The sequence below is a fragment of the Momordica charantia genome, unplaced genomic scaffold (genome assembly GCF_013281855.1).
Source record: "Momordica charantia cultivar OHB3-1 unplaced genomic scaffold, Mcharantia_2.0 BLBB01000071.1, whole genome shotgun sequence".
In the NCBI taxonomy this organism is placed as follows: Eukaryota; Viridiplantae; Streptophyta; class Magnoliopsida; order Cucurbitales; family Cucurbitaceae; genus Momordica; species Momordica charantia.
In genome coordinates, this window is record NW_028275227.1 from 13,258 (window position 1) to 39,603 (window position 26,346).

At 35.5% G+C, this 26,346-nt stretch overlaps 3 protein-coding genes across 3 annotated transcripts; 2 read left to right on the top strand and 1 right to left on the bottom strand.

Annotated features, from left to right (window-relative positions):
- The first annotated feature begins 1,251 nt into the window (after positions 1-1,251).
- LOC148207803 (uncharacterized) lies at positions 1,252-1,902 on the top strand. The gene has a single exon (XM_088118274.1). It carries the CDS (start codon positions 1,252-1,254, stop codon positions 1,900-1,902), a length of 651 nt encoding a protein of 216 aa, XP_087974400.1.
- Positions 1,903-10,263: 8,361 nt separating this feature from the next.
- On the top strand, positions 10,264-11,355 carry LOC148207804 (uncharacterized). The gene is made up of 2 exons (XM_088118276.1): positions 10,264-10,684; positions 11,170-11,355. Exon 1 carries the CDS (start codon positions 10,475-10,477, stop codon positions 10,682-10,684), a length of 210 nt encoding a protein of 69 aa, XP_087974402.1. The 5' UTR covers positions 10,264-10,474; the 3' UTR covers positions 11,170-11,355.
- A 6,337-nt stretch (positions 11,356-17,692) lies between these two features.
- LOC111013333 (uncharacterized) lies at positions 17,693-19,233 on the bottom strand. Its single transcript, XM_022287768.2, has 2 exons — positions 19,074-19,233; positions 17,693-18,678 (listed from the first exon to the last, which is right to left on the bottom strand). Exon 2 carries the CDS (start codon positions 18,651-18,653, stop codon positions 17,979-17,981), a length of 675 nt encoding a protein of 224 aa, XP_022143460.1. The 5' UTR covers positions 18,654-18,678; positions 19,074-19,233; the 3' UTR covers positions 17,693-17,978.
- Positions 19,234-26,346: the final 7,113 nt, after the last annotated feature.

Here is a 26,346-nt window from a genome sequence, read left to right on the forward strand (position 1 = left end):
TTGGAGAATGAGAATAGCAAGGGTTACAGAACAGAAAAAAAAAACTTCCACCATTTCTATCAAGAGCTCTCTCAATCTCTCCCTCTCGTTCGAAAAAAATTCTCCCACAAGAACGATCTCGTACCCAGAGGATAGCGAGGAAGGCTCGGTGGTGGTGTTCGTTGGAAATTTGTTGAAGAAACTTTCTTCAAAGGTATTAAGTTTCCTCTGTATTTTCCTTCTTTCAATTTCGGTTTCGTATCCCGAAAATCAGCAACGAAGATCCGCTTCCGCTCCGGGATTCACATCCCTTAAGTCACACGATTTTTAACTATGTTATCAAATGAGTTGGGGACAAAGTACTACATTGTCGTTAATACTATGGATACCCGTATTGACTCCATATATGAGAGTGGGACACCATTCCGGACCAATGTAAATATCAACATTTACCCTAGCTATGAGAGTTCGACACAAGTACAGTCTACACAAGATAACATTGTTGTAGATACTCCCATTGACTTCATGAATCGAAGTGGAACATCAGTACACACATCCCACCATAAACGGAAGGAACTCGTAGTAATGGATTCGAGTTAAATTCATGGTTTCCCGTCCAACTTTTTACTGAAAAAGAATTGTGCTTTTCTAAGTAGTGAAGAATTGAAGAATCCAGTTTACTTTATAACCTTAAAAGGTAGTTTTCAGTTCAAAACAGTAAAATTCAACAAAAAACTGTTGGTATTAAAGTGCCTCGACAAATCATCAATTGGTACCTTCGCTCATCTGGTTACCTATTATTGAAACAACTAGTAGTACTTAGCCTCTTTTTTGATTTGGTCTTATGTGATTTAGTCTAGATTGTTATTTTTAGCTTTTAACTTCGTTCTACATTTTAAGCCAACTATTTTAAGGCCTTTAAATTGTAAGCAACCTATAAATTTGTACCTATAAATACCATTACAAACCTCAGTACTTACCTTGAGAAGTTTCACAACATTTGTGTTACTCTAAAAGCAAACTTGGTATCAGAGCCATCTCGCCTTAGCCTACTTCACCTTTTTTTTTTTTATTATCATGAGTACTAAAAATCTTGAAAGTTCCAGTACTGTTGAAAATGGAAATGTGAAGGTTGTTAATGGAGAAATTTCTCAGATCATCAGCCAATAAAACATGTAGTCTTTCAATGGAAGACTCATACAATTTGGAAATCCTTTTAATACGGCAGTTGCAGTCAAGCTAAGTGAAATAAATTGGCTCTTTTGGAAATTCATGGTTTTGTCTGTCCTTAAAGGCCAGAGGCTTGATGGTTTCATCCTTGAATTGAAATCAATCCCCTCAGAATTTGTTGCAATCAAAAAAGGTGCAATAACTACTTACGCTGTCAATCCCGCAATTGAAGAATGGAGTGCAATCGACCATGCTCTCTTAGGTTGGATGTTCAGTTCAATGGAGCAAACTGTGGCAAGCGATGTAGTAAGCCTCGACACTTCAAGAGAGGTGTGGAAGGCATTGGAAAATAGATGCGGATCAGTCAATAAAGCTCGTATCAACCAACTAAAAGCTAATCTGCTAAATACCTGCAAAGGGAACACAAAAATGGCAGACCATTTGACTCAAAAGGAGCAAATAGCTGATAATTTATCTTTAGCAGGTGAATCCATTTCCGATTCTAATCTTATCGCTAATGTTCTTTTCGGTTTAGATGCAAAATACTTTCCGATCACATGTGAACTAAAGGGGAATGGTTATCTTACCTGGCAAGAAGCCCATGCCACTTTGGTTGCTTTTGAGCAGACCCTTATTCATATCAATGTAATACCACAAAACTTTGAGGTGGCCAACTCCACGACAAATGTTGTTTTTGGTAATAGTCGAAATCCTGGAAACAGATATGACTCACAAGGAAAAGGAAATGACTGAGGAAATCAAAATTTCAAAGGGGGAAGAGCACGTGGCGAAAGAGGTAGGCAAAATCAACATGGTCCTAGGCCAACTTGCCAAGTATGTGGCAAATATGGACACAGTGCATTAAGTTGTTGGTATCGTTTCAATAAAGATTACTTGAGTCCCCAATCACAATCAGATAATGGAAGACAACAAATGACTTATATTGCAGCCCCTAAGATAGTGACTAATCCATCATAGTATGCTGATAGTGGCACCTCAAGCCATGTCACCTGTGACTAAGCAAATTTAAATTAGAAGGTCGAGTACAATGGTAAGGAAACTATGTGTATAGGAGATGGTACACAATTATGTTGGATCGGTATGACAATCCTAGGGGGGTGAATAGGGTTTAATGAAACTTTTCAAACTTTTTACTACGGTGGGCCCAAATTAAACAAATTATGTAAACTTTTAAACAATTAATTTTAACACAAAATTAAACAACAAATTAGAAATACAAACACCCTAATTAATTTCACCACCCAAATAATTCAAATATAAATATTGACCATTAAACATGCTTAACAAATTTGAACAATTAATTTCATGCAATTTGTAATAAAGAAAATTAATTGCAAAAATTAAATAGAGTAGGGGTTAGAGAAAATGACACCGAAAATTTTATAATGGTTCGACAACAACCGGCCTACTCCACTCCCCAAGCGCCTCTTGGGTATTCGATTAAGAAACTTTGACTCTTTCCACGGTAGGAGTCAAACCGGTATAAAGCCTTCTTCTTTTTTCGGGAGCAAGAAGAAACCTGATCCTTTCCACGGTTCAAGATCAAACCGTTACAACTCTCTTTTTCAGGCTCAAGAGAAACCCTTACAATAGAATATGGAACTTGAAAGACAAGATTACAACTCTCTCAAAAGAGTGGATGTATTTGAGGGCTTTTATTTGGCTAAGAGAAATAAAATTGGAAGCTCAAGAATCTCTCAAATAAAATCTCCCACAACAAATTTAAAGGAACATTTAAGTTTTTGGAGGGATGAACAATTGATGAATTGGAGAGAAAATTGAAGAGAAAATTGAAGAGAAAGTGTTGTCAAAATTTGAGAGAACGAGAGGTTTAAATAGAGGAGGGAAAGTTGGGAAGAAATTTGAAATCCAAATTAAATTTGGACCATTAGATTTGAAATGATTAAAAATCGAAGGTTGTTATTTAATTTAATAAAATAATAATAATAATAATAATAACTCTCTTTAATGGCAACTTCAAAATCTTTTTTTTTTTTTAATTTAACCACGGCTTGACACCTCTTTTTTTTCTCTTCTTCTTCAAGTTACTGTTGTTACTTTATATATATTAATTTTTTTAATTTCTTTTTTTCTTTTCTCTTTTCTTTCTTTTCTTTTTTTTTTTTATTTCATTTCTTTTTGTAAACTAAAATTTTTAGCTTGTCACATGTCCTCTTCTATTAGTCCATGTAAGATTTAGCCGCCACGTCATCGCCATGTGTATTTTTCATTCCAACTTCTTTCGACCATAGTTTCTTTGTTTGAGCTACAATTTGGGTAATTTAAAAGATGTTGGAATCCCCATTTCGAGCTATATGCTGTGGACACTTCAAAACACTAAAATTATCAAATAACAAAATTAAGTTTGTTATCATCAAAGCATTAATTAATTAATTAATTGAAATTAATTAATTTGAGATTAAGAGCCAAAAAGCCAACAAATTAAAAATGACTCACATTGATAACACTCTCTTGCCCTCTTCCTCTCATCAAAAGTTGAAACTGAACAACATTTTACATGTGTCAAATATTGCTAAGAATTTGCTTAGTGTGTCTAAACTCACCTAAGACAACAATGTATCTAGTTGTTTTGTGAAGAACAAGCTCACACGGAAGGTGCTCAAACAAGGGAGACTTAAGAACAGATTATACCAACTCAATGGAGTCGAACCTTTTCCTCCAAGAAGTGCCGCATTACTCCACTCAAATGTCAGTGTCCCTAGTAGTAACTCTACTTTTCTTTTTGATTCCCAACCCCATAGACTAAACTCTACAAATAATGTATGACATATATGTTTTGATCATCCATCATCTAGAGTTTTAAATCAAATAATCAAAGAATGCAATCCTCTTCACCCTATTAATGCAAATTTCGATTTTTGTGATGCTTGTGAATTTGGCAAGACTCACTCTCTTCCCTTTCCTACCTCTACTTCTCAGTCTCAAAATGTTCTTGATTTGATTCACACTGATCTATGGGGTCCTGCACCTATCACTTCAACAAACGTCTATCTTTACTATATTCACTTTATTGATGATTTTAGCCGATTTACATGGATTTATCATTTAAAACAAAAGTAAAATTCATTGGTTGCCTTTACAATTTTAAAAGAACGTGTAGAAAATAAGTTTGGAACAACCATCAAAATTCTCCAATCCGATTGGGGAGGAGAACATAGGGTGTTTACAAACTTCATTCAACAAAGTGACATTGAATTTCAACACTTTTGCCCTTATACCTCAGCACAAAATGGGAGAGCGGAGAGAAAACACCGCTATATTGTAGAAACCGGCTTAACCCTGTTAGCTCAAGTATCCATGCCTTTGAGATATTGGTGGGAGTCCTTTGATATGACTGTCTATCTCATCAACCGGCTGCCAACACCAGTCTTACGGATTATCTCCTTTTGAAAAATTAACAAAATCCAAGCCCAACTATAAATTTCTCAAAATCTTGGGATGTGCTTGCTTCCCTTGTTTACGTCTCTACCAACAACACAAGTTCAACTTCCATACTATCAAGTGTGTGTTTCTCGGATACAGTGACCAACATAAACGGTATAGGTGTCTAAGTTCCTCGGGTAAAATATATATTTTTTGACACGTTAAATTCAATGAATCTAACTTTCCTTTTAAGAGTAACTTTATGTATTCTAGTCAATCCAAAAACTAAATCCTTAACATTAGCTCTCCATCGACACCATTAGCACCCTTGTTTAACTCCTTCACTTGGTATATCCAGTCCCGGGCACTCCCACGACACCCCCTGGTGTAGTCGTTCCTGATATTGAGGTTTCAACCTCCTCTCCTAGTCTACCCTTGGATAGTTTGGAGGGGGAAAACAATCTCATTCCATTTATTTAAGAGGAAGAATCACCATGTAATGACAGCAATAGAGAGCCTATAGTAACACCCGTAGAAGTTGAGGATGGTAATAGAGAAGTTACTACAGTGGCAGTAAGTCAACATCCAATGATGATAAGAGGCAAAGCTGAGATCTTTAAGATGTTGAAGAAGCCTTACTGAGCAAACAGTGGAAAGTGGCCATGCAAATAGAATTTGAAGCATTAATGATAAACAAGACTTGGAGGTTAGTACCCTACAAACCCAACCTTAATGTTGTAGGAAATAAGTGGGTTTTTAGGGTGAAAAGAGATTCGAATGGTGCATTGCAAAGGCATAAAGCTAGGCTTGTTGCTAAAGGTTTTCACCAAACACTTGGAGTTGATTTTTTGGAAACATTTAGTCCAGTGAAGGCTCCAACCATTTGAGTTATTCTCACCATAGCTGTTACCCATGAGTGGGAGATCAAACAACTTGACATCAATAATGCTTTCTTAAATGGTGAGTTACAAGAGACGGTTTATATGAACCAACTTAAAGGGTTTGTTGATCCTAAGTATCCTACCTATGTGTGCAAGCTAGAAAAAGCTCTCTATGGCCTAAAGCAAGCCCCTAGAGCTTGGTATGACAAGTTAAAATCAATGCTCTTAGCTTGGGGATTCGAAAATGCAATGACATACAATTCATTGTTCATGTACAACAATGAGAAGTGTGTGATATGGCTCCTAATTTATGTTGATGACATAAGAAATGATAGCAAACACATGAAAAAATTCACAGAAGAGTTCAATGGTAAATTTTCATCGAAAGATATGAGAGAATTACACCACTCTCTCGAAATTGAAGTTAAAAGAACAAAGAAAGGCCTCTATCTAAGTCAGAATAACTATGTTGCGAACCTACTGAAAAAGTTGAACCTGAAAAACCTCAAGGCCATTCCAACGCCTATGATAGTTGGAAAAGAACTATACTAAAAAAATGAAGAAACGGTTGAAAATGCAAAAGAATATCAAAATATAGCTGGCAGCTTACAGTACCTATGTCACACTCGTCCAGATATCGCATTCACAGTGAATCGTCTAAATCAGCTTCTCTCAAATCCAAAAGAAAACCATCTTCAAGCTTTAAAAAGAATACTCGGGTTTCTCAAAGGAACTATAGATTTGAGATTAAACATACGCCCAGCACTAACCTATCAACCTCGGCATTCTCAGATGTAGATTGGGCAAGCGATCCGGAAGATAGAAAATCCATTAGTGGGTACTGTGTCTACCTGGGTGAGAATCTCGTCTCTTGGTCTTCAAAAAAGCAGAGTGTCGTCTCAAGATCAAGTGCTGAATCAGAGTACAGATCTCTAGCCCTCACATCTGCCGAAATATCTTGGCTAAGTTCACTGCTTCATGAAATAGGGATAAAGGACAACACAAACCTGTGCTATGGTGTGACAGCCTATCTGCTGCTGTGATCGCAACAAACCCTGTTTACCATGCGAGGACCAAACACGTTGAAATTGATCTGGACTTCGTGAGAAACAAAATTCTTGATAAAGAACTTGAGATCAAGTATGTGCCAACAGAGGAGCAAATTGCAGACGACATGACCAAATCTCTGGGAATGTCGTTATTTCATCTAATGCAAGTCAAACTTGGGCTGTCAAACCCACCCTCATGTTTGAGGGGGAATATTGAAACAACTAGTGGTACTTAGTCCTCCTTTTTTATTTTGTCTTATGTGATTTAGTCTAGGTTGTTAGTTTTATCTCTTAACTTCCTTCTACATTTTAGGCCAACTATTTTAAGGCCTTCAAATTGTAAACAATCTATAAACTTGTACCTATAAATACCATTACAAACCTTAGTACTTTCACTGAGAAGTTTCACAACATTTGTGTTACCCTAAAAACAAACTATATAGTAAAATATGAGTTATTAGAAAATTTGTGGATGAACATAGTTGTTCTAATGATGTCGTAAAGAATGATCATAGGCAGACAATCTCAATAATGGTTAGTGAGTGTGCGAAGACAGTCATGGATATGAAAAGTAGTCATAGTCCCAGGACATTATTAATTACACTCGAAAGAACCATGAGATTAATATTAATTATTACAAAGCTTGAAGAGGAAAAGAGAAGACGTTAGAATCAATTATGGGGTCACCCGAAGAGTCATACGCGCTCATTCCGTCATTTGCATCAAAGTTGATTGAGAAAATCCAGGTAGTGTATATATATTTATTGATAATGTAGTTTTGCTGTATATATGTAAATGTACCAAACGTATCATTACCATATTTTTTTTCATTGATTCTTCAATTTGGTTGTATATGTGTGTAGTTACCAATAATTATCATGCAGTGACGCGTATACAGCCCATGAGGTCGACGCCATAGGCAGATTCAAATACTTCTTTATGAGTTTGTCTGCTTCTATAGAAGGATGGAAACACAACTTACCTGTTATATTCATTAACGACACATATCTAAAAACCAAGTCGGTGCGGCGACAGGAGTTCCACGGAACAATTTTTTCCTAAATCTACTTTCACATTCTAATTATCAATTTTAAATTAGTTTTAAGTTAATTATTTTAATTTCATTCCATTTTTATTAGATATATTTGATTCCTAACATTGAGTGTCATTGTTTTTGCTATGGATTAAAAATCCTAAATCCCTAAAATTATGCATATATACCTAATTGGTTACAATGATATATTTATCTATAAAACTTTTAGAATTAAAAAAAAATCAATTAGCTATTATTGCAATATTTCATAGATTTGATAATTTTGTAAAACGCATTATTAATTTTGATTCATGCCATGTGTATATCTATACTATATTAAAAAGTAAGGATTTTTTAAAAACATTTTTAGCCCATAACACCCTTTTTAATTTAAATAAATTATAGAAGTGCCATTCTCGTAAGAATTAACAACATATGCATTTAAAATTATTAATATTAATTTATAATTATTTTATTACAGCCTCCACTTTAATAATGTTTTTAGAAATCTGTTAAACCATTCAAACCATCGGCCAATAAATTTGCCACTATTGATAAAAGTAATTATTTTGGAATAATGTCATTATGTTAAAGACAAATTCAGTTAAAAAAATAAAAAAATATATATATTATTGTAATTACCAAAAATGTGACCTATAACTATTCAAATTCCTAATACAATATATAAATATAACTAGATTCAAAAAAAAATAAAAAAACTCAATTTTCCAAATTTTATAAATTCTGCGGGAGAAGAGATTAGTTCTAACTAGGGCCACTATGATGATTTCCAACAACACGATGCAAATAGGAGACATGCAGCAGAAGTAACGAAATTAGTAGTGCATCCGCGATGACAATGAACAATGACAAAAGCGGGGAGGCGTGCGACATCTTTCCCTTAGAACAGTGACCTCGTCCCTCTCGTCTTGGGCTAGTATAGAAATTGAAAAAGACAAGAAGAGGTATTAACAATCACCAGATTGGTTGCTAAGACCCTGATGGCAAAGACTTGCTACAACAAAAATGACGAGCATGCATGCAGCAAAAGGAAATCAACCGAAATTCCATTTGTTTCTTAATGACAGTAGAGAGAGTGATAAAATGAAGTGAGAGTTTTAAGAAATGGAGATTAAAATGTTGTAATCTTTACCTGGAACTTTTAAAAGTGTTGCAACTTTTATCTTCTAATAAGTTTTCTTTTGAAGAATCATTGAAAAAAATATTTTTAGGTGCGTGCAATGAACTATAAAACATATATTTGGTAAAATGACAATAGAGCTGTTTTTTTTTATTTGTAAGTTTTGATAGGGTAATTTAATGGTTGATTTCGTGCATTAATAAAATTTGATTTTGTGCGAAGCTTGATTTTCATTAAATTAATGAGTTTTTAGATTTACGTTACTTCTGATTAAAATCAGTTAGTGAATTAGCATAAAGTGAACATATGAAAAAAAAAAAAATACAACATTTATCTAAGTTCAGGAGGGTCAAGTTAATGAAATAAAAAATTTAAGGTGAAAATTGACACACTTATCTAGCTTTCCCTTTCCCTTTCCCTTTCCCTTTGACAAGGACAAGGAAAAAGAAAAAAGAAAAAAACTTCTTCAACAAAATAAAATAAAATAAAAATAATATATTTTTTCAATTCATTGGTTCAAAATTGTCATTTGAAATAATAACATTTACCTTCATATATATATATATATAATTCTCTGCAGGTCATCATATTTATAAATGACAAAGAAAAAACTATATCTTTTGAATGATAAGTAAGAAAAAATTGAGTAAAATAATTACAAATTTAATTTACACGTACTACTCATAAATTTAACCACCTAAGAAATTAATTACTAATTATTAACAATAATAAATATATAAAATGTAAAAAGGTAGACTACCTAAAAGTTTGGTTGTTTCATTACTCAATAATTTAGATATTTTGTTCTTTAATTTTAATTAATATTAGAATTTTATTAGTTATGAATTCAAAAAGTTTAGTAATTTTTTCAATCATCTATTATAAAAAGCTGTTTCTTCTTTACCAACATTTGAACTTCATTTTTTTCTTTATTATTAACCTTTCTCAATCTCTCAAAATTTCTTGAATCTGTAAATTAAAGTAGCATAGAGTTCCTTCTAAAAAAAATAATAGCAATAGCTTGAGACATGTGTGATACTTAAGGTTGCATGGAGTTCCTTCTAAAAAATAAAACAACTAATAATATTTTCTATTTAAAACATTTGTGCCAAATTTGTTAACTCAATAGACTATAAGTTCAAATTTCATAAGAAATTTAGCATGTTTTTAAAATATTTTCTCTTATTTTTTAAATAACAATTATCTAAAAATATTGTCATAAAGTTACCTAATATTTGAAATGAATATTACACAAAATTATTAAAAAAAAATTATTGCAAAGAGTCTATTAGAATTTGTAATAAATTTCCATAAAATTTATAATATTATAGTTTTATTTGAATGGAAAGTTTAAAAATATTATTAGTTCTAAAATATATCTTTTATTTTAAATAATATAGACCAAATTTTATAAAACAAAAAATTGTATCATATTCTACCAATTATAATTAATATATTGTTTGTATTTCATGTCATAAATTATTCAAATAATTATAAGAAAACATTGTATAGTTAAATAAAAATTCGTGGTAACTAAATAGTAATCTATATATGTATAGGGCATTGGAAAGGCGAATTGTTAATGGGCCTTAGGCGAGCCCAATAGGAGGTGTCAGTATCCTCCCACCAAAACCCCACACCTAATCCAACTGCCAGCCCAGCCGTCGTGGAAAAGCAAAACTCCTTTCTCCAAATCGCACTTTCCCAACCGAATCCAACTCCTCTCCAAGAAGAAGACGAACAACAAGCTGTTGCCTTCTTCTAAAGCGACTCGAATCTAAATCAACAATTCGTTCCTTCCTTTTTCCGATCGACGATGTGCTGCGGCGGAAAGCTATGCATGCTCTGCGTCTGCCTCATCGCGGTCGCCGTCGCCGTCGGATTGCTCTTCGGATTCGGAGTTTTCAAGGACGGCTTCCACAAGATCAAAGATAAAGTCGATTTCTGCGATGGACCTCTCTGCGGCGGCCGCGGCGGCGGTGGAAGGCCTTTCTTCCCTCTCCCTGCGCCTCCTCCTAATTTCTAGGTTTTTTCTTCCGTAGATCTCCGCTTTCTTTCTTTTTTTTCTTTTTTTTTTTTGTTTTCATTTCTCTTTATTATTTCTGTTATTTTGAGATTGCTTTCGTTTTTTTCTTTTTCGAATATAAGGCATTTTTTCGCTTCTGTTTGCAATAATAATCCATGGATTGTTTTTTTATTTCAACACGCTTTCTTTGATTATACTTTTTAATTATTTGAGTTGAAACGAAATTAGAAAATGATCAATTTCTAATTCGTGCAAATTCAGACTCTAATCCAAGGGGATGGCAATATAGAAATAATTTTGTATCTTATCCATTCTTCATTTTTCAATTTTGGGATATAATTGTATCTTATATTATTAGATGACACAAATTATTATATTCTGTGAAGAAAATAAATTATTATTTGTTTTTTAATTAAAAATACCATTTAAGTCTTTTTTTAATTATTTTATTTATATTTATATTTATTATTATTTTTTCTTTCCAGAGAAACATGTTTGAAAGAAGTTTAGCTACGAACTTCGAAATTACTCCAAACAAGGTGAGAACATATTTAGAGAAAATAAATAGTTGAAATTCAAAATCTATTAATTTTATACGTGTTTTAATTTAACTTTATATCCTACAAATAAATAATTGATTAAAAACAATGTAAGACTAAATATTTTTATTTTTTATTTAAATAAAACGCGCACACAACTTAAAAGTTTCCGATTAATTTAAAACAATATACCATATGCTCACTTTTTTTTGTTTGGATAGGGAAGCAGATGCTCACATATTTATTTATTTGTATAACATATGCTTTATTGAATTAGAGTGATAAAAATGGCATTTATTCATTTAACTTCATTGGTTCGATCATGTACTTTTTTACAAACTGATGATATTGATTATGTAATCGGTTCAAAAGGAAAAAAAACATCGATAAGAAAATGGATATACACTCATTATGAGAATGAATTCAAAAATAAATAAATGAAAACTCCTATGTGTTGAACTAAAAAAATTATAAATAAATGAAGCGGTGGAACTCGGACAAGTCCGAGTTTTATGAAACTTACCCAAAAATATTGATTCAGGGGAGTTCTCACCGTTCAAAGAGTTCTTGGGGGTTTACTGGTTGTAATATAATGAAAAAAAAACGTAGAAAATTGGAATCAAACCTTGGTGCAAGAGAATGCAATTCAAGTTTCGAACCAACAAGCAGAGATGAAGTTTATTAATAAAATTTACAAGTAAATATATATTGTAAACGCATTAGCCTTGCCTGACAAACAACCCAAGTTATGAAAACTTACCCGCCTTTTTTTCCACTGCTTTATTTCTCGGAAGAACTTCACTCAAACCCTCATCTTCTTCGCAAATCAAACTCAGTTCTCTTCATTTTTGTTCAAGAATTAGCAGCACCACCACATCGAGAAATCACGAAATCCTAACCCACAACAACCTTTCAACTAAAATCATCGTATATGTCGAAATCGTAGCCCTAGAAATGATCGAAAGAGAGTATAAGGTAGAAAAAAGTAAACTGAGTTGAATATTTAAGAAAACGATTCATGTTGGAGTTGAGAGCAAAAAATTCCAACTATTCTTCCTCCCAAGCTTGAGAATGCAAAAGAAATAAATGGAAAAGGAGAAGACCAACGGTTCTTTTTTTTTACTTGTATTTTTTAAAATTAAATAAAATATTTGTTTAGGTCAGGAAAAAAGTTTTGAAAAGTTAGATCATTTGAGCAAAGTGACAAACTATCTAGGTCACGTCTATCAATTTTCTCAAGAAACATGTGCATCTACCTTTGTCGCTTTAATTTGAAGTTAAAAAAATCAAAAGAAACTATATATTTTTAAATTTTATAGTACTCGTAAGCGGTTTTGCAAAAGGCAATGGATGTCAAATTTTTTTTAATAATGTATAATTCGTTGATTTGTCGGTTTTTTTTTGGTTTCCAGCTAGATCAGCGTAACATCTAATGTTTTAATTTTTTTAAATTTTCAATATATAACACTATCGATCGGTTTCGGTCGGAAATAACATATCTGACCGAACCGATAGACTTTGAGTTAGTTTTTAAAAAGAAAAATTGATTTCGACTGATCTATTTATCAAATCGACCGACCGATCTCGGTTTGGTCTGTTTTGATCGGTCGACTCGATTTTTTGGCTCTCCATGCTCACCCCTAACATCCAAGATGAATAAGTGCACAACTTGCTGCAATACCTCCACTGTAAGGGTGGCAGACGATAGGGGTGCTACTGTTGTCTACGGATTATGCTACCAATTCTTCTATGTGCAAGTATACACAATCGTCGCAGCAAGTAATAAAAAGTTCGAATCCATAGAGACTAAATGCCCAAACACCCAATATTCACTTAAGAAATCAATGCAATAAACTAAATAATTTTACTTCTGAATAATGACTAAAATGCATCGAAATAAAAGCTGTTTAAAAATATATATTATAACAATCACACATAAAGTTTTCACTTTGGGTTAACAAACATCCACAATCACTAAGTAAGTTCTTATGAAAATAAGGACGCAAGGGGGAGACAATGTCGACTCTTTCTGGACCACCTTAACTATGTTGCATCATTATAGAGTAAATGCAATGGTCAAACAGACAAGATGTTCTTACAAACACCCCAGATTTTCTACCATTAAAGTTCATAGACAAACAATAACAACATATATGCACAGTTTCATGATCAAGCTAGGTGATGATTATCCCTAAGTCACCACACTCTAAACTCAAGTAGACTCTAGCTCGAGATGAAGTTTTTTCGCTCTCTAATACATTTTTCCAAAGGTTATCAAAGAGGTATTCCAACATGGTGATCAAGCAATCGAAAATAGATTGATACATCAACTTCAACTAAAAACATACTATCATTAATAGGTTACAGCCCAGAAAATGAGTTCACAACATCTCCCCCTTACACAAGGTGTTTAGCTAGACAAAGCCATAAGGAGGTTCAAAAATGTAGGAATAAAAACAATACAAAGATGCTAAAAATAAAGAGAGGGAGCTGAGGTTCAGCTCCCAATAAGAGTTCTCGACCTCTTCTCGGCTGCTGATAATTGTCTTCTTCTCTTATTGACTTTCTTTAACGTATGAAGAGGTTTTTTGGAGTGAGGATTGATTCATTAAAAAATGAACAATGGAATTGTCTTGGTGTGTGTGGAGGCTTCTCTTCTCATTGACATTTATACCTCCTCCCGATTTTTAGGGCAACAAAACAAGCGATGTGGGACCCAGCTTTCACTCCCGGGTGAAACCTCCAATTACTGGGGTAAATGTCGTTGAGAAGTCTTTTCACTGCTAGCTTGCTGCTTGTTGTCTCTTTCTGGAGCTGATGCTGTAACATCATTAAAGCTGCAGCAAAATGCTCAAAATCAGATCACCTATACGAGTGATAAAATTACATATGAGAACATTGATTTATCTTCTAAATTAGGCACACTCATCGAATATTGGGGGCTAGATGAGGCTATCTTTAGCTATTTTATGCAACTTTTAGACACAATTAACTCTCTTTAGGAGAGTTATCAGCTACCATGTGCAAGGAATGTCCCTTAACTGCCTGTCAAAGCTATTACGTGAGTGGATCCAGATCCCACCAAGCCGCACCACAGGCATGCTCCTTGGTTGGCTCTCACACCTATATAAGGGTGGAACGCCACAATGAGCAAGGTAGGTGAAAAATCTGTCTACTAAGGTACTTATTGTTTCTCCTCTCTTGCAATTACTAACTTGATTATTGGAGAATATTAAGCCAGACACCGCACTAGTCTCGAGACTCATTGTTGCATGCTCATTTGTTTGACGATCACTCATCTAGAGGACACGTGGACCTTTCCGATTTTTGCATCAATAATTGGTGTCGTTCGTGGGAACGACGTTTTCAAGCCAGAACTGAAGGTTCGCTTCCTTGACTAATAAAATACGTTTCACTAACTAAGAAGACATGGTCGTCGGACAAAGAATCATCATGTCAAGGAATGTCCAGCGGCAGCAAATCCCATAGGGAAAAGATCATTGGAAAACAATAGCAACCTCATCTGCTCCTCTCAAGCCCAGGGTCTTCGGCTATCAATCACGTTCCTCGCCCCATGGGCCACCTGTGTAAAAGAAGTATGGGGGAGCCCTAGAGGAAGAACTCAGGCATGCGGGCCAAAGTGAGTGGCCACACCACTGGACCAGTCCTCCCTCGGGGATAAAGAATCATCATGGTCATCGGACAAAGAATCATCATGGTCATCGGACAAAGAATCTTCATGTCAAGCGAATCACCTAGGAAAATGTCGATGGGAACCCGTAGGATAAATCCTGGGGCTATCTCAGCGATAAAATCCCTGCCAACTAGATCGAGGTTTCCACCACTTCTAGGGATCTACAGGACGGGCTTAATGCCAAACAGGCCCGCACACCTTTCAGTTTTAATGCCGAGTCCCAAAAAAGCATGGGATCATCCGGTCGCTCGAGCGGATTCTACTCCAAAGTGAACCTAAAGGACCTCAACAAAGTCAAGAAAGAGCTTCTCGACTAGATCAGAGACGAGTTCGGGGCAGACGCAAAGGAGTCGGGAGTGCACTACGAGGCACTCAAGCGAGAGCAGGGCCCTTCATTGACGATATCACGACCATCAAACTCCCAAGGAAATTCAAGGCCCTCAGGATAGATTAGTACGATGAAATAAAATACCCAATGAACCATGCTACGACATATCACAACGCCATGAAGAGCACCAGTTACAGCGATGTGGAGTAATGATGCAGGTTTTTGGGAACCCTAACGAGGCCGGTATGAGAATGGTTCCAAAATTTGGCCGTATGCTCTATCCCATCTTTCTAGGATCTTGCTGTAAAGTTTGTCGACAAGTTCTACTACTCTTGCACAAATAAGCAAACACAGACGTACCTCCTCACCCTCAAATAGAGACCAGGAGATAACCTACGACTCTACGCAATGCGGTTCACCGGGGAATGCCTATGGGTGAGAAACTGCATCGATGATGTCACTCACTAGACATTAATGACTCGAATAAAAGACAAAGTGCTTGCTCCAATCACTAGGAGAGGTCCCAACGGATACCTCGGCAGAACTCATGTCTCGGATTCAGAGGCATATTGTAGAGGAAGAACTGGTGGTTACATAGGTCCTGAACACAAACCTGGCAGGATCCTCCAAAAAGGACAAAGGTAAGGTCATAGACAAGAAACCGGTCTACACAAAGAGACCCAATTCATCGTAGGGGGAGAAGAGAAGATCGTCCGATGAAGTTCGACAAGTACACTCCAACCTGCATCCTAGGTCCATCAAATCTTGGCCCAAATCGATGGAACCCCAGTTGATAATTTGCTGCAAAGGCTTGAAAAGATGAAGCATGGTTTGCACAAGCGTGCAACAAGTATTGCAAGTTCCATCGTGACCGTAGATACGAGACGGGGGAGTGTTACGATCTTAGGAACTACGTTGAGTCCTAATTCGTGATTTATATAATTAGTGATTTATAATTAGTGATTCAATTGTTATTTTTATATAATTAGTGATTTATAATTCTTTTATTATCTTTATATAATTCGTTAGTTGTAATCTTTTTTTTGTTGTTTTTATTATTCGTGATTATTATCTCAGGCAGGTTCGTGGTCCCCTAAATTTGAAAATTTTATTTGTATAATTATGTTAATTTTTGAACAATGAAAAAAATCATAGAATATATAAATATGTCAACTTTTAAACATTCTTTCAATTTATGCATATACACATTTGTCATATCTTTTATGTAGTTGTCCATTTCAAAGCTTTTTTTTCCTTCAATTTGTATGTTGTCATTTTTTTTCTATAAATTATTGTATTGATACAATTTTTTTCTTCTCTATAATTTATCAAATTTTTTAAATTTAAATGTTCCTATTTTATATATATTTTTAATTTAATTTTCAAATATGAAAATTCGTAAATAACAATTATGATATATTAAATCCACTAGTTAGGATAACTAGATTATAATTTGCCTAAACACTAGCTATCCAAATTTTCTCGGTTAAAAAAACAATAATAATAATAATAAATAAATAAGGGAGCTATCCAAATTTTCTCTAAAAATGGGCTTTAAAAAAAAAAAGAAAAATCTCTAAAAATGGAACACTGGGTTCGCAATTCTTTTTTCTTAAAAAACTGCCGTGGAATTGAACCATCCACCTATTTGCACTTTCAATTTTGAATCAAATATTTAAAAAAAAAATCAGTTAAATCTTTCCTATAATTATTTAGTCTGATCCTAACATTTCAAAAGTAAAATTTTGATAAATTAGATATACATTTTGATTTCTTTTAGGACAAATACTTCTGGAGAAAATGTTACCTTTTATATTAAGTCAATTTTTTAGCTATCGAAATGTTTGCCGTATCAACCAAAAAAAAAAATTAATTAATATAAAGTGAAAGGAAACAGTTTTTACCTTTTTTCTTTAAGTTAGTGACAGAGAACAAAAATATCAAATTTAAATATAATATAGCTCAACAATTAAAACACTCATGTCTTTTTTGGTTTTTTTTAAAGAGATCAAATCTTCATCTTATATTTATGGTAGAAAATCTTTTTAAAATGTATTAGATAATAGCGAACTTTTATTTTCTTTTAATTTTAAAATTTCTATCAAAATTAACAAGCTGACCCAAATATTCACGGATATTAAAAATTAAAATCTATCAAAATTATCTTGTGAAATGAAATTTTCAACTTCAACATCTTTTTAAATGAACTTTGTGAGGGGAAAAAAAGAGAGAATAAGTTTCAATCTAAGCAGGACCTCAGCTTTACCATATTAAAGTTTTCCCATGGTTAAAACAAAACAGAAAATATAGTGTAATGCTATAATACAGAAGCCTGTCCAAATAGCTCCTTGTTCATCCACCATTAGAACAACAAAGCAAGCTAAAACATTATCTAACAAACCCATTGAAGCATATGGGATTTTTTGAATTTCAAGCAACAAAACAAATTGACTAATGATAAATCTAACTCAACTCTTTCCTTACAAGCCTCCCTTAGAATGAAGCAAAATCATAACACACTTTAAAACAATACCCAAATGGATATCGAGCATACAATCCCAATCGACTACCGAAAACAATACCCGATACCCCATTTTGTGAAGACAGATTGATTAATAATCGGTATCTCAGACAACTTTTCGACAAAGTTATACACTCTTCTCCTCAAAATAACTAGTATGCAAAATCATTTATCAAGAGAAACTCAGAAAAAGGTACTATAATCATAAAAGATCAAAACCTTTCTGCCAATCTGGCTGTAACTGCTCTAAGTTTTGAATAAACTTTTCCTGCAGGGGAACCTAAAATGAGGCTGCAAAGAGAATCCCTTGCAATCTTGATGTTTGCAAACGATCCTAGTATGTGAATCTTGGTGTCTGCAATAACTATCCTCGTCTTTGTAGCATTTTCGATGGCAAACTTTGTCTTACCAGCTTTACCAGACAGTCTACCTATGGCACGGGATAAGTGCTCGCCTCGGAGAGTTTTAACATCTTTGATCTCAAAAGATTCGACATAGAGTTCGTCCACCCGTAAGAGCGCAATGGCATCGATCACATCGAAACCGAGCATGAAGGCATGAACAAAATCTGCACACTTTTGCAAGTTACTGATGTCAGGTGTGTCTGCTCTGGTTTTCAGTTCGACTTTACGGGCCTTGAGATTCATTCGGATATCGATTTTCATCTGCTCATATACTGGGGTGTAAATCTCCATCCATGATTTCTTGAGAGGAGAATAGCGGTGAGGAGGAACTGAGACCTTTCGGAACTGAACTCGACCATCATTCATCTCATGAGGCTTTAGAGGATCAAACTGTGGTTTCGGTGGCAAGGCGCCAACTACAGCTTTCGATTCAGTTGAAACTGCTTCCACTTCCATGGAAGTGGAGACTTCAATCGACTGCATTTTTTAATTGTCCTGAGCTCCCACCCTATAAACACCCAAACAACTACCATTTAACAACAAAATATAACATAGCATAGATATAAAATCCATAAATTTGATATTTAGCACAAGATACACCCAATATACAATAATCCTCAGTGAAAAGATGATTTTAATCTAAAATACCATAATCAAACATAACAAATAAACGACGAGCAAATTTGAGAAGAAAATAGTACTGGCGAAATCAAATTTCACTAATGGCTAAACCGAGAACCGAATGCGATGATCTCGAATTGTAAGAATGAACAACAAAACCAATTTCTATGATTCGCCAAAGCCTAATTTCAATCGGTTCCAATCGGTTTGAGCTTTCATAAGACGTCCATCCATTGTAAGTAATGAAACTTGAAGGAGAAAGATGGGAAATAGAGAGAATACCTGAGACCAGATAGGGCAGAAGAACGGTGGAGACGGAAGGGTGGCGGCGGCGGAGGGACGGCGGGGCGGCGCTTCTGAACTGCTAAGAGGGAGAGGAGGAGGCGCGAAGATGGGAGGGAAGGGATATAGCAGCTAGGGTTTAACATTTTCATTCTTTCTTTCTTATTTTTATTATTACCATTTTTTAATTTTGAAAAATCAAGTGGAGTTGGGCCGTTGGGCCAAGTTGGTCGGATGAATGGGCCCAATAATGGGCTGAACTGTTCCCTTTGTCATCAGTAAAATGGTCAAATCATTTTGATAATGAAAAAAAAATCTATTTATATTATTCTAACTGTTTTGTCAAATCATCTTTGATAATGAAAAAAAATCTATTTATATTATTCTAACTGTTTTACAAATTTGATATTTGACACTTTTGCTAATCTATTTAGTTATTAGTTTTAAAATCAAAATATCATAACTTCCATTATCTCTCCTATATTCTATGTGTTTTTTTCCAACCACTATTATTATAAACTTAGATATATACGGAGATAGAAATTCACCAATTATAAGGAGACATCACAGTGAGGGAGACGATCAGAAAGGAATCTATCGGAGTCGAGTCGACAAAGGGGAATCGATGCAGGTGGGGCGGCGGGAGGTGGAGGGGTAAAGGAGATGGAGACCTATATGTTGAATTTCCATAGTTTGTGTATCTTTTTGGTTTGAGGTTAGAGTGTTTTATATTTTTGTATTAATTGTTCAAAAAAAAATATATCTTATTTCTTCACACTATTTGTATTTCTTTAGTTGATTTTGTTCACGTATTTATTGTTCTCTCCTTATTTTTATATTTTTGTATTAATTATTCAAAAAATACACCTCTCTTCACCATATTTATTGTTGTATTTGTTATTCTAATTCACCGTATTTGTTGTATTTTTGTATTCACCGTATTTGTTATACTTTTGTTTCTCTGTTTACCATATTTGTTGTCCATATTTGTTATACTTTTGTTTCTCTATTCACCATATTTGTTGTCCATATTTGTTGTATTTTTGTTTCTTTATTCACCATATTTTTTTTTGTTTTTTTGTTTTTTTGTTCACCGTATTTTTTATTTGTTGTTTTAGTTTTTTTGTTCACCGTATTTTTTATTTGTTGTTTTTATTTTTTGTTCACCGTATTTTTAATTTGTTGTTTTTGTTTCTTTGTTCACCGTATTTGTTCATCCATTTGTTCTAGCTCGAGTGTTAGTATTTCTATTTCTAATTACATCTTGTTTATTAATACTTATTATATATTATTTTTTTCCTTAGATTTGTTAGTATAATTCTCTCAAATATAGAGGTAAGATTCTAAAAATATTTGAATTATCCTATAAAAATAGTTAGATAGGATTCTCTATGACGATTCATTTTTAAATTATTTTACAAGAGGGTAATTTTGTCCTAAAACATTAATACAGATCTTACTACTTTTATGTTGACCATTATTGAAAAGTGTAACTTGTTTGGCCATATTTTGAAATTGCCTATTTTAAATAACTATATCTATTGTTATCTCTTTTTTAGATGGAAGACTAAATTTGACCATCTATTTTAAAAAATCGCTTTTAAATTTTGCATAAATGACTGTAGTTTTAAAAAATGAGGTGACTTTCCAAAATGTTGCCATTGACCATGTTGTTTGGTCATTCCAATTTTGAACCATCTAACAAACTTGCAAATTTCTTTTCCTATCTTCAAGGGATGGATGTTAAGTTAGTTTTCTAATATTTTATAATACTAGCCTATTACCACATGCTATGCAGGTAAGATTTTTCAATTCAACGTTATATTATATTAACATAGTATGACAGTGAAATAATGGTGGAAGAAAACTTCACTTTATAGTTCTAGAAAGTATAAAAGTTGTAACACTTTTGAAATTTCTCGATTAAAACTCTATAATTAAAGATAAAATATTTAAAAGTGAAATAGAACAAATTTTTCATTCAACCTTTTTAAATTTCATACATTAATAAACTTTTTTTTAGCACCATACACTAATAAACTTAATCATACATTTAAATTTTCATTTATTCAAAGTTAAATTTTCAAAAATTATATTTTACTTAATAAAATTTTTATTGAATTTGTAGTCTAATTGCATTGTGAACTTATATTTCACATAAAGTTAATGGTACTTATTTAAATCCATGTTATACTCGTTTGTGTATTTATTATATACATGTAAGAGATTGGTACTCTACTCATATTGCCCTTATTTCGAAAGTGAAGAGTCCTATAGTGGTTACCATGGCTAATCGGTACAAAAGAGTCCTAGGTGCCATGATCTCCCCTGCTCAGTCAGCTTTTATTTTGAATAGGGCAATTACTGATAATATAATTATTGGCCATGAATGTCTTCATCATATTAGGAATCAAAAAACTGGATCATCGGGGTTGGCTGCTTTAAAATTGGATCTTAGCAAGGCTTTTGACAGGGTTGAATGGACTTATATTGAGAGATTGATGCTCAAGTTTGGTTTTGCCAGAGATTGGGTGAATCTGATTATGCGTTGCATTTCTTCCACCAGAATTTCAATCATTCTAAATGGCTCTCCGACTGGTTCTATGATTACCACTCGAGGTATTTGTCAGGTGACCCGCTTTCCCCATATTTGTTTGTTCTTTGTGCAGAAGTCTTTCTATGCTTCTTCAAGATGCTAATGCTACTGGGCGTCTTCATAGCCTATCATTTGCTCCTTCTGGTCCCCTTGTCTCTCATTTGCTATTTGCAAATGATAGCTTAATATTCTTTAGAGCTAATGAACTACAGTTTTTGGCCTTGAAGGACCTTCTGTCGGTGTATGGGACGACATCCGACCAATGTATTAACTTTGCAAAATCAGCCTTAATTTTCTCTCCAAATGTCCACATTCTCAGGCAACAATTCCTTCCATCTCTCCTAGATGTTGTTCTTGTCAATGATTTTGGAAATTATTTTGGCCTACCTTCTTCGTTCTCTCGAAGGAAAGGACAAGATTGGAGGTTCCTCAAGGACCGGATTTGGAGGGTTATGCAAGGTTAGAAGCAGAATCTTTTTTTTTTGTTGGGGAAAAGATGTGTTGATTATAAGTGTTGGGCAAGCCATTCATTCATATGCAATGAGTGTTTTTCGTTTTCCTAAGGGCTTCTGTGATGATATCTCTTAATTGTTCAATCAGTTTTGGTGGGGTTCTACTTCTGATAGGGGGAAAATTCACTGGATGAGCTGGAAGCGTATGTGTTAACCAAAAGAGCTCAGAGGGCTTAATTTCAGGGATCTTGAGGGGTTTAATAAAGCCCTCATTGCAAAGCAAGTTTGAAGGTTTCTCCACAATCCAAACCTGCTAGCTACCCAAGTACTTAAGGTTATTTATTTCCCGAATTATTTCATTCTTGAGGCAGTTTCTCAAGCTTCTTCTTCCTATTTTTGGAAGGGATTAATTTGGGGTCGAGATCTCCTCCTCCAAGGTATTCGGAAAAGAATTGGTGATGGTTCTTCGACTAAGGTTTTTTAGGATCCATGGATACCAAGAGAATAGACCTTTAAACCAATTACACCTCCAACTCTTGATACTGAAGGTCTTTGGGATCTTAGAACTTCTTACCACAGATCGACGTTGGAATGTCCAAAAGCTCCATTCCTTTTTTTATCCAGAGGATATTGATAAAATTCTATCTATTCCCCTAAGTGCCCACTCTTCGGCTGATTTTCGGCTATGACATTTTGATAAAAAGGGTTTTTTCAGTGTCAATAGTGCCTACAAGCTATACATGAATGACAATATTCTATATGACCCACGGTTCAACGAGCAATCAAAACAAGGGTAATCACTCGAAGGACATTTGGGGCCTAAATGTTCCTTCAAAAGTCAAAATATTTCTTTGGAGAGTCTTTCATGATATTCTCCCTACGAAATACAATCTGGAGAAGAAAAATATTGTAACCTCACCTATGTGTCCTTCCTGTCATTCTAAGATTGAGACGTCAACACATGACCTTCTTCTATATTCTCATTCCAAGAAAATTTGGCGTCGGGTTCTCCCTCTCAAGATCCCAAACGACCACCTTCTGTCCTTCTCGGATTTTTGGTTTCATAATCTGGGTCATTTGACCCTTCGAAGATCCTTAACATCGTCAGGGGGTCCTCATCGGTGAGCCCTCCTCTTGGTGGGACAAGGAACTCTCCTTTGGCCACCTCCCCCTCGATCGCGCCTCCGTTGGGAGGAGGAAAGGTCCCCTAAGTTTGATCGCCCAGGACGACTTCAATTAATTTCCTCATCTATGAGGCTATGTAGGCATTTGCAACTCACATCTCGGTGCGGAATCCCGAGCTCTTGCGATGGGGGTGTTTCGCCTTTCGCTTGCCGAGGTGGTCGATCGGGCGAAGTGGGTTGACAGCTTCCCATGCTCCTCCAGCCTTTTGTGAGGGCCTGGGAGTCGGGACGGGGTTGTCGACTGGTTTATCCTGTCGACGCTCTTCGTCGATGGTATTCTCATAGGACGACTCCTTATCGGAAGACATTTCAGTGATGTCTTAGTGCAGAGAACTAGTTTTAATTCTGGCTTGAAAACGTCGTTCCCAAGCGTCAACTATTGATGGCGATTTCTGGTTGAGGCCACGTGTCCCTCAAACGAACAGCTCCGCTGAAGAACAGAGAGACCTGCAACCACTCTGACGGTCAAGTCAGTAATCAGAGTAAGGAATAGGAAAAAGACACCTTAAGTTTGAGTGATAGATTCTTCACTTACTTGATGAAGGTGAGGATCCTTCCTTATATAGGCTCGGATGACCAACCAGGAAGGATGGCCGTTGAAGGTGGCAGGGAAGTGCCGCGTCTTACGGGGCCTGCCATGGTTGTACGCCCCCGACAACTAGCGGGTGGCACCACCGCCTGTGGCCCTGAGTCTTGTCGCTTGCCATAGGGAGGCGTGCCACCCGTACCAGCACCGCGCGTCTCCTGCTACATGCTACTCTTTCCTAGGCGAACATGTGGCTTGCTTGGCGATGCTACATGTGGTGTATAACCGTATGTGGTCCTACGTCCCTTAAAGATGGATACGCGTCCTGCTCGGTTTTTACCCCAACAACAATGATTTTCTTTAGAAATATGATATATCTGCTATTTCATTTATATTAAAAACATGTACATTTTACATTTTACTTTCTTTTTTTTAACAAAAGAAGTTGCCATTAAAGTGTAGAATTTGTATGACACCATGACATCATTGGATTTTGAAGTTATTTGATTTTGAGCCAATTTAATCAAGCTAGTTTGGTGATCCACGTTCCTAAAGAGTTTTTCATACCAGTTGTTAAGGACAAAGTTACTCCAAGCACCCTCAAGTATCTCGACAATGGTATGATATTTATCGGAATAACTCTCACGGTTTTGCTTTTGGTTTTATCCAAAAGACCTCATACTAATGGAAATAATTATCGTATCTTATATACCATGGATCACCCTCTTCTCTAACCAATGTGAGATTTTGTTTACATACCTTGCAACCCCAACAATCATCCCCTCGAACAAAGTGCCACTTGTATCTTCCCTCGAATAGTTGCAACTCATCTGCTCCCGGTGGGGAACGAGAGCCCAGTTCTATCCAGCACGTCTAGATAGAGCACTCGCTACACAGACCACATTGTGGGAACACCTGGAGCCGTTCTATTGCAATCTCAATCTCCTCCCCTCTAACAAAGCTACCTCATTCCTCCTATCAGTCAACTCGACTATAATAGTCTTCCTATCAATATACCTCGACTTGATAGGGCATGTCTTGCTTGTCACTCGAGCGCGCGCGCGCACACACACCAATCACTCTTGTTCGACCCCGAGAATTCCTCTCTCACACAACTAGATATTTTACCATGGCTCTTGAGGATTCCTCAAACACAGACAGAATGAGGGATAAATATACGTATAGAAGAAGCCTCGAGTCCAAGAAAATTAGAGGCGCACAGTTGCTCCAAATTTCTTAGTCAGGTTGTGACAACAACCTTGAGAATATTCTGATTGTCAATCCCAACCTTCAAGAAATTGGGTTATAAAGGCTTAGGTAAAGCTGTTTCAAAGGAAAGATGGATTTCATCTTCAATTATCGGTATTAGAGCCAGACCTATCCGTCTAAGGTATAAAAGAATGATGGACATCTGATGGTGTCTCGGACTCCATAGATATCCATCCATTCATCATACACGTCTGCGGGATCTGTTGGGTCTTTCAAGCCATCATATTATTTTATGGTGAGTAGCTTGAACTTTGGAGGTATCTTCTCGTTCATGATGTCATTGGTAAACAGAGAATCGACTTGCTCCACCATTTCTTCAAGGTCGTGATCTGAGTCACCTCAGGTACATCGTATATTTTCGAGCTCATTAAAACTTCAACAACTATTCGACTTAAGGTCTGCTCTATGCCTCCTCCTCGCCATCGACTGTGAGCTTTTTGCACTTGGCACTCTAGACGTCGCGCAAGTACAGGTGACTCATTTCCTCCCTCTTGCCGCATTGAGCAACAAGAGGGGTAACATCTGATTGTCTATTTTGGGTGCGGTATCAGGCATTGTCATGTGCCCGCATTGTAGATCGTTTGTCAATCATTATCTTGTCCACTTAGTCGATTGAACATGCCCTTGTAAGTTCTAACCTTGTCATTACCGCCTAGATGAAGCCTTTTATAAGAATTGGGTGGATCGGTTTGAGACTCATCGACACCTTCAATCACTTGAGCTTTGCCTTTGGCATGATCGCGGATAAGTGGTAGGGGATCTTGCTTGATCTAGGATTGACTTTGGCCTCCCTGTGGGCTTATTAGCTACTTAGATGCTTTCAGCAGTTATCTGCTCCGCACTTGGCTACCCAGCGTTTACCATGGGTACGATAACTTGTACACAAGAGGTATGTCCTTCCTGATCCTCTCTTACTAGGGAAAGGTCTGCTTGCTCCTAAAAGCAGGAACGAGACAACCCCGGGGAACCTCCGACTGCATGCAGTCTCTCCCTTGGTCAGTTGGATCTGGTGATATGGCCTTTATTTAAAAAAAATAATAAAAAGCTAAGATCTAGTTCATCCCCTTCACCTTATTTTCCAACACTGAAAACTTGTCTTTTTGTTTTCTCCATTTGGGGAAAAGTCGATTGAACTCCATCGGAGGGAAAGCCTCAGAGCATGTTACATTTTGGAAATGGGTTGTCGCCCTCCTTGGAGGTTGCTTGCAATTTGAGCCTTTAGTTTTTGGGATTCTCTTATGGCTTT